The 9,540-nt window shown below is 43.7% G+C and overlaps 1 protein-coding gene across 1 annotated transcript in view; it reads right to left on the bottom strand.

Moving 5' to 3' along the window:
* SLC19A3 (solute carrier family 19 member 3) overlaps window positions 1-9,540 on the bottom strand; it is a 16,244-nt gene continuing 6,704 nt past the window's right edge. The window contains exons 3-5 of the mRNA XM_018568499.1: window positions 5,734-5,926; window positions 3,210-3,351; window positions 1-138 (exon numbers count right to left, since the gene is read on the bottom strand). Of these exons, the coding sequence (XP_018424001.1) occupies window positions 1-138; window positions 3,210-3,351; window positions 5,734-5,926 (473 nt within the window). The remainder of the gene's footprint in view (window positions 139-3,209; window positions 3,352-5,733; window positions 5,927-9,540) is intronic.

The raw sequence follows: 9,540 nt of genomic DNA on the forward strand, positions 1-9,540 counted from the left end.
CTACAGCTTGGTCTCCACTTTGGCTCCCGTGTCCTGGCGGTTCTCGGGTCCCTTGCACCGCAGCGTTATTATAATATACAGGCTCCTCACAAAGAATATTCCTGCAATGACTGCAAAGTAACTTCCATAGATCCGAAACTGGGAATAGAAAAGCACATATTACATACAAAAGCATTCTAATGTAAGGTAGACTTTTAAGCACCTGCTATTTTGTGAGAGCAGGATGATCAGAAATGCTGAGATGAGGTACAATACCTAAGATGAGGTGTGAACAAAGCCCAGCCGAGCCTCTTTAGATGGTTCCAGCCAAACTTCCTTATTTTACTGATTAATACAACATCAAAACATCCTGGCCAAGCAGCACCTACCATAGTGATACATACACGCTAAGGCCAATTTCAGTAAAAGTCAGGTAACATACTTGCATGTTTTTGGGTTGTGGAAGGAAAGCAGAGCACTTGTAGGAAAGCCACACAAACATGGGGAGAACATACTACACGTGGAAATCCAAACTCTCTAAGGACACTATCCGCTTAGCTGCGGTGATCACCTTTGTCCGCTATACATAGATTTACTTGTGAAACATAATAAAGAATTGTTAGCCAGTCACAGCTGGGCATGTCATGGAGATCAGTTTGCTGGAACCTTCTTGGAGCACCTGATAACACCAAGATTATTGACTTCCTAATCACAGGGGTAAGCCTGCAAGGACGCAGACTCTTAGGCTGGGTTCACACCTAGGCGTATCGAATATGCGCGTTTCGCGCCGCGCATTTTTACCGCAATTTGCGGTTAAAAAAACCCCACGTGACAAACGCGCGTTTACGAGTGCTACCTGGCTGTATCCCAATGGATACGCCCGGCAAATACACCCCAAAGAAGCTCCTGTACTTCTTTGGGCGTAGGGCGTTTTGCAGCGCCTTCCTACGTGCTGTAAAACGCACAGGTGGGAACCATGCCCATAGGCAATGATTGATTTTCACATGTTGAGCGTTTTACAGAGCGTAGGAACGCGCTGTAAGACGCCCAGGTGTGAACCAGACTCTTAATTATGCAAGAATGTTATCTCTAGGTAAGCTCAGTGTAAACCGCTATATACTGTATGTCCTGCCATCTATTGTTGGTGAAACCATTCTAAACATGCCTGAATCTAATATACATTCCAGTTCAACATCAGTATAATTCCTATCAGTGGTGGACCTAGCGAACAAAGGGCCCTGGTGCAAGATTATTTCCCCCCCCACAAATCGCCCCCAACCCATATCCCCTGTAGCAACCACAACAACAAAAAAGTTGGCAAAAATGGCATTGCTGTATAAAGTACTGCTGAGATTTGTAGTCCGCAATGCAGAATGGGACCTGCTATATAGAACTACAAATACCAGCTGTACTTTATACAGCAATGCCATCAATTGGGCTACAAACAATAATGATTTTATTTATTAACTTACCTTCACCTCCTCTGGCTGTTTCCTGGTGGGGGAGGCTGCAGAAAACCACCCGTGTGTGTGCGTCCATCTCAGCGCGGCTGTCTGCTGGGTCCTCACGGTCGAGGTTTTGTTTTTTTATTCTCGTCTCCCTCCACAGTTTTCGGCGGCCGAAGGGTCCCCTTGTCTCTGTGCGGGAGTGTCGCAAAGACCTGACACTCCCGGCGCAGAGATGAGGGGGCCCGTCGGCCGCCAAAAACTGATGGGCCCCCCAGTAGGCTCAGGCCCCAGTGCGGCGGCAGTTCCGCCACTGATTCCTATAATGATCAAAAATACAATTCATCTAAGGATATAATTTTTCTCCTACCCTGTGTAGTTCCAAAGAAAGTGTATGTATATATAAAGGAATTCAGTGGAGTTTGTATAGGCTTATGCTCTATTCACATTTCTACAGTGACGGGAGAAGATCTGGTCTATAGAGTCCCATATCTGGCTAACTCCCACTACACAGCTTCGCTCAGGAGATAAATCCTAAAAATGTATTCAAGTACCTGAACTAGTAACAAAAATGTATCTTATTTGTGTATCACTCGGCTGTAGATCCTCAAATCATCTCTGAATTGGTGCTGACACTGTCCTTCCTTCTGGAGGGGGCTACTTTTGTTCCCCATGGTCCCTGTGTGTGTTCTAAAGTAGTCACCACTCCAAGCTCACTCCTGTGATGTACTACAACCTCATGTTTAGTTTACTAATTTGTATTGTGATTGTAGTCCATCACAGGAGCAATCTTGGAGTGGTGACTACTTTCCAATCATGGGGAACAAAAGTAGCCCCCCCCCCCAGAAGGAAGGACAGTGTCTGCACCAATTCAGAGATGATTGGAGGATCTACAGCCGAGTGATACACAAATAAGAGACATTTTTGTTAATAGTTGGGATACTTGAATACATTTTTAGGATTGAACTCCTGAGTTTAGTGTCACTTTAAGCAGAACTGCTCAGGTTGACTATGTAGACACAATCTAATCCTCTTCAGGACAGTAAGTTTTAATTGGCACTACTTACAGATTCAAATGTTTATCTGCCAATCCAGCACAATTGGGTCAATCTAGAAAAAGGTGGAGGTGAGTGGTACAAACAGAGGGTGCTGGTGCCTCTTATCTTGCAGGGACGCAGTATTCATTGGAACAGATTTTCTAACCTGACTGACTGTTCGCCTGACAATGGCTAAGCAGTGACATCAAAGAAGACTGATAGACATGAAATTGTGCTCCAAGCAAGGTTAAAGCCACCTGATTAGGTGTCTACCATCTTACATTTATGGACAGCTTTAGAAACTGTAAAGGTCACTGTAGGTCGTGGAGTGAGATGGAGGAGAAGCTGAATGGCGTTGCATGCTTTCCGCCCAGTGGCTACTCTCTGAACAAAAAATATACACAAAAGGTTCATGTTAGGCTAGGCAAGTATGCGTGATGATGCCTTTCCCAATGAACACTGTCCCGTTGTCACCAACCATGTTTGTTATTACTATGAATATGACAATGAGACAGTGCAAAATGCTATCTTGCTTTATAGACAGAGACCCCAGTGGATTGCACAGACCACCAATCAAGAGTCAGGAGAAAAAGGGACATTGCTGGGCACTACCAGACACTGACACATGAGTGCTTCAAATATGGATCCACATTTCAGAATGGAACTTTCTATATGACAGACTCAGCTGTATTATTGTGTTTTATTTGCCTGCAATACATGTGTATTTCCCTGAATTTAGTGTCATTACCTGAGTAATAATATCCAGACCCAAGCCTCTGCTGTCCACTACAATGATGGTCAAGATGGTCTGAAGAGCCAGCGCTACGAAAGTATTCATGCCAAACATGAGTGCATAGCGTTCCATGGTCAGGTTTACAGCAATCTGGAACCTGCAAGTGAACAAGTTGATGTTATAATAGATATGGTTATATATAACATGCAGAACAATCAGCGCAGTACATAGGCCATGATACAATAAAAGTCAATGATCTCTTTATGTTCTGATAACCATTTCATTCTGTAACAGTTGTACACCCAATGCACCTTCAGCATAAGATGGTGCCCTTGGTCAGAGGACTCTGCTGGTTTTGGTACACTTTCATTGCAGACAGTCTTCTATCCAAAGCATTACCTGTCGGCAAGCTATCTGTGCCAGGTCTGTAGCTGTCACAGGGAGGGGGACGAAGACACTGTTGTTTATTCATTTTAATAAAAATCATTACATGTTCAGAACTGCATCTGTTACCATACAAGTGCAGCGCTGGACTCCGGCTATATTTTATAATTTACATTCTGTGACCACCAGGATTTATTTAGACCTGAGACAGTCAGGTACGCACCCTTCTCAGAAGGAGGTCAGCCATGGCAGCCAATGTATTTCTATTACTACAGGTCTCCTTTAACACCAGCATTGTTTTCTATTGTAAGAATTAAGTCTCCAGGCAGACATAAAGGTAAACACTACTGTGAATCTGTATTTCTTAATTAATCCTTTAAAGGAGAACTTGCACTCAGCCTCATAGTTCTAGCCGGCCTGCGACAGTAGATTGGGAAGTGAGCGAACACATACCGGCGTTCGCTCACTTCTCGATCCTGTCAGGGCTCTCTGCTGTGACAGGAGAGGGACTGAATTCCCCTCTCCCCGATCCGATCCTCCAGCGCTGACTGGCGGAACGGACGGGGGAGGGGGCGGGTACAGCTGTGTGAGTGACAGAGCCAGCTGTCACTCACACAGCTGGGCGGATCCTGGCACAATTTTTGGGATCCACTTCAGCTGTGGCGTCTCAGTATACCGCTAGCTGTAGCTCGCGGTATACTGAGCCTAGGGTGACGGGAGGACGCTAGTTTGTGTCCTGTTACCCTAAGGAGAACTATGGGGAAAAGCCCTGACCCCATAGTTCTCCTTTAATGTATTTTAAATCAAACCAATGAAAATGACTGAATTTGACTTGACATCACCCTCCTGCCATAACCTATAGAGCAGCACTGGAAGGACTGGAAGCCAGCAGATGTGCTTCAAGAAACCTGCTAATAAAGGGATAGAATAGAAGGATGACCTCATTAATTTGCTTCTGCTGCTCCTTTACTCCCCAATTAACAGAGTGGTGTCAGAAGTGCATTTTTGTTGTTGTTTATAGCAGAACACCAAGCGAACAGCTTTAAGTCATTACTATGGTGTAAAATACCTCTAACAAGGTGCATCCCCTGCCCAAACCCACTGCCCATTCTTGTAAATGTACACTTTAATTCATGCCAAATAGTATAGTTCTCACTATACTTCTGTCCTGCTGTGACTTTCATACACAGAAGCTGTAGCATCCCTTGTCCACCCCCGTCTGCTTGTGTCCATTCTCGGAACACCTTGTATTCTGTGAATGGGCAAGTGAAGAGGAGGCCGATAAATGACACTGTGGCTGCTGAGTATGAAACCTGCAGCTCCCATAGTTGCTGCGGGTCAGAAGTATATCCGGCATTAATGAATGTATAAAGTTATAAGAATAGACAATGATCCTGGAAGTGGGATGCACCGCATTAGAATCAACTTTGTTTTTACACAACAGTAATGACTAAAATCCATTTGAATGGAGTTTGCGCCAATTGTGAGAAAGTGGTGCCATCCTCCTGGTAGGCATGTGCGATTCAATTCCGTTCTGAATCGGAGGATCCGAATTTCCGAAATATAACATATCTAAAATCATCCGAAAAGCATCCAAATCCTGTGCGTGCACTGTTAACATTTAAATGGATAAAAACAAATTAAGAAAAGGATGTTTATATCCCTTTAACCCTTTCGCTGCCAAGCCCCCCTTAACATTTTTCAAATCAGCTGGCCAAGCCATTTTTGAATTTTCTGCAATTTTTTCCTATTGATTTGATTTTCAACTGCTGCGTTGCTAGCGTTTGTAAAAGACCCCCCAAACAGCAAGCCTAAAATAAACACATTTTTAGCTGCTGCACATGTCTAACTCCTGGCTGAGCTGTGTGGCAGAGATGTGTAAACCCCTGGAATGGATAGACAGGAATACAATTGCTTTGGCAGATAAAACAGCACACATGTAGGTATTTGTACTGTGTATTTAGATGTTTGCATGGAGATCAGCTTTAAGCAATGCTACATAATACAATTTCATGTGTTAGCATTACCGGAAAGAAGTATTACATTATGATCCACGCTCATGGACTCTCTCAACATGTGGAAACAGATGGGTAATAATCTATGAATTCCTCAGCAAAAATGTGTGTATATCAGTACGACAGACAGGAATACTCACGTGGAAATAGTGATGAGGAGCATGTAGGAGGATTTGAATATCAGGTAGCCGGCATAGCACATCCAGATGTTGGTGCTGTAATCCATGAGGAATAGAGCTCCGGCATTGACAGCCGAGAAGATGGCCAGGGCTAGCTCTCCCGACAACTCCCAATTCACTTTCACATAACCCACAGACAGAGAGGACAGAGCACCTATCAGAGGATCACAACGTACTGTTATCTCAGCTTCTGATAGTCACCATTGTTTTGTATTTTTTTGCAAACTTTCAAAAATGTAAAAACAAAAAAAAATTTTTTTTATAATCATGGCTAAAACACTTCATTCTCAGTTTACACGCTCTTCATTTTTGGGACAGTCTTTGTCATTGGAAAAGGGACATTGCTTGGTTTATTTTACAGGCTTATTCACAAAAGGGTGAAGAGTTTGGAGAAGGCAGGAGAAGTGAACAATCTAGGACAGGGGTCGCAAACCTCCGGCCCTCCAGCTGTGGTGGAAGTACAAATCCCATGAGGCATTGCAAGATTCTCACAGCCACAGACATGACTCCTGAAGAGAGATGCATTTGTAGTTTCACCACAGCTGGAGGGCCGGAGGTTTGCTACCCCTGATCTAGGACAACATAGCTGAAATGGAAACATTCTCCAATTCAGCTCACTTTCCAGTTCAGCTCTGTTGTCCTAGATTGTTCACTTCTCATGTCTTCTCCAAACTCTTCACCCGTTTGTGAATAACCCTGTTAGATGTACCGTATCTGTGCTATATGTGTTGATTTCCAATTGATATAAAAGCCATACCTTACAATTGGATATCGTAAATTGCTTAATACCTACTAATATACTGTATGTGTAAAGCATTCATAAAAAGGTAAGTACTCATTACGTTTCAAAACTGCCAAATGTGGCCTCATTCCATTATGTACTGACAGTAGGTAACCAAAGGAGCTGACGTGTTTCGGGGGATTACCCTTTCCTCGGAGCTAACATGTAGGTGCCCCCAGTCTAAATTTATACACGACGTAGCAAACATGTAGGTGCCCCCAGTCTAAATTTATACACGACGTAGCAAACATGTAGTAAACAGGGATGACATGTTTGCTACCTAGTCTATAAATTTACATTGGGGCATTTGCATGTTAGCTCCGTGGAAGGGGGAATTCCCCAAACACGTCAGCTCCTTTGGCTCTGCCCTGCATGTGTGGTTCAATATATCGCTTGTTTCCATCATGCACATGAGTAGTTTTTTATCTTGTACACAATTTCACATTAAATAAACGTTATCACATGAGGAAAGGACGCTGTTCTTCTGTTTGTGTTTTGCATGGTCTATGAGGATACTTCCCAGTTGTCTTTTTGGATGGCAGCCTGCCTCAGGTGATTAGTGGTGAAGATTTTGGAGGATTATCCAGCAACGGTCTGCTGAGCGCTGTGGATATCATTCAACTTCCATTCAGAGACGTTCAACCAATCTGGTTGTTTACGATAGGATCAGGGAATATTCAATTGTCTGTAAGCCTTTTCCAATGACCCTTGGCCAACCTGCCCAGAAAATAATTATTCAGCCAGTATAAATATTCCTTGCCATCGACAAGCCATCTCCCGACTTCACTCTTCCTTCCGACTTGCAGGTTTGCGCATACATGGTTGGTAGTCATCTAGCATCTGTAGGCACCTTTGCTTAAAAATGGGTTTGACGGAGAAGGCACCTGAATACACATTATTGATATTGCATCCGTTTGTTACATCATTTTCTAGTCTATTTTAAAAATAATGTTACCCAAAGGACATGTGAATGGTGCCCCTTCATGCAGACACTGAAAGTCCATGGTCCCATCGCACTCCTGACCGCCAAATCCCTTTGAGAAGCGGGTGCTGCGGTAGTCAACGAATGGCATCCGTTATAATCACAGGTAAAGATAAAGACACCGGCACTCCAAATTCATGAGCAAACGTCTATTTATTGACGTGCAGCATAGTAAACAGTAAACTGCTGTTTACTATGCTGCACGTCAATAAATAGACGTTTGCTCATGAATTTGGAGTGCCGGTGTCTTTATCTTTTCATGCAGACACTGCCCCCATTCACAAATTGATTCCAATACCTTAGTAATCTATATGTCAGCTTTCATTTCCACTCATCTGTTTAAAAAATGAATTTGGGAGAACAGGAACATATGAATCTTAGAACTAACTTGGACTGAATTGGAATGTCATTATCCAAGTGGTTTTATTGAGGGTCAGTGAATATTCACATGATGTTGGAACAACTGTTATACTCCAACTGTATCTCCCCTCAGGAATGTTTTTCTCTTTTCTTCGATCACATAGCTGGGATATAAAGGACGTGTACATTTATCCAAACTTGTTACTTTTGGCCACACTGTTGCTTTACCAGATCTGGAGACCACCATGTGATATTTTCAGTATCCAGTTTTCTGTGGATTTTGGACAATGAGAAGATTTACACATTCCGTTCTATTCAGCTTTGCCTAGAGAAATGATCCAGAGGTCAAATAAAGGAATCTATGGTTCTAAAACTTAAAGGCATTACTGCAGGGACATAGCAAACCCATTGCAAATAGTGCAACCTCCTTTTATACTGTTAATGGTTTTCCTGTCTTTTAAGTATTCCAATTAATGGAGAATAGTGAAACACATCTGTCTTTATATTTCCATGTGCTTTTAATAGATTCAATAAAATGCATTTTGTTAAATATCCTGGAAGACTTGAGGAATTGTCTAGAGATCATATGAGCCTTTGCATAAGCTGCTTTATTTCAGCAAGTTTACCGGATACAGCTGCTGACCCCCTGGTGACAGTGTGTTCACTTCTAAAACCATAAGGATGAGGAATGGAAAAGCAGTATGGTTTTGCAGGTAGAGCTGCAGGTACTGGATGGTGAATAAGTAGATTATGCATAGAAATGCATGTAGAGAGTTTGGGTCAAGTCAGGTGTGGATGTGTAGAACCATATAGGTCTCTTCCCTAAAGACCTATTAGCACTGTTGCATGCAAGTTATAATGCCGGCTGATGTTTGTTGCCAGAATGCCTATTGCATGCGCAATGGAATGTACAGTCATTCATTTCTAATGGGACCCCAATGCACATACACACAAAAACAAAGGCAAAACAAATCTTCCGATAGGGACTCTAGTTCTGGTGACCACCAGGGATTGCCTTCACTTTGGAGGGATTTCCTCTCACTTCTTGCTGTGGCTATCAGACAAGGAATAAAGGGAAATCTCCCCAGCCTGAGCCCCTCTCCTTGCTCCCTGATCTCTCCCAACTCATTTCCGTGGGATTTGTACTTTGGTGAAGAGTGTAATTTTTGTTTGTTCTGTGCACTGACCTTTGTGTTACATACCTCTGACCCCTGCACTCTGTTTTATGCACTCCTGACTGCTGTGCTCTGTGCATTACACACTCCAGACTCCTGCACTCTGTATGTTATATACTACTGACCCCTTTACTCTGTGTGTTATACACTAATGACCCCTGCACTCTGTGTGTTACTCCCCTGCTTTTTGTGTATTACGCTTCCTGACCCCTGTGGTCTGTGCTTTACACACTCCTGACCCCTTGTGCACTGCTGACTCCTGCAGTCTGTACATTATGCACTCCCAGCCCTGCGCTCTGTGCACTATGCACTCCCCTGCCCTGTACTCTGTGCATTACACACCCTTGGCCCCTGCACTCTGTGCAGGGCCGGCCTTAGGGGTGTGCGAGCTGTGTGGCCGCACAGGGCGCCATGGCAACAAGGGCGCCGTGCGGCCGACACAGCTCGTCCTGGGGGCGGCTTCTCTCCCC

The sequence above is a fragment of the Nanorana parkeri genome, unplaced genomic scaffold (genome assembly GCF_000935625.1).
Source record: "Nanorana parkeri isolate BGI_ZX_2015 unplaced genomic scaffold, ASM93562v1 scaffold1199, whole genome shotgun sequence".
In the NCBI taxonomy this organism is placed as follows: Eukaryota; Metazoa; Chordata; class Amphibia; order Anura; family Dicroglossidae; genus Nanorana; species Nanorana parkeri.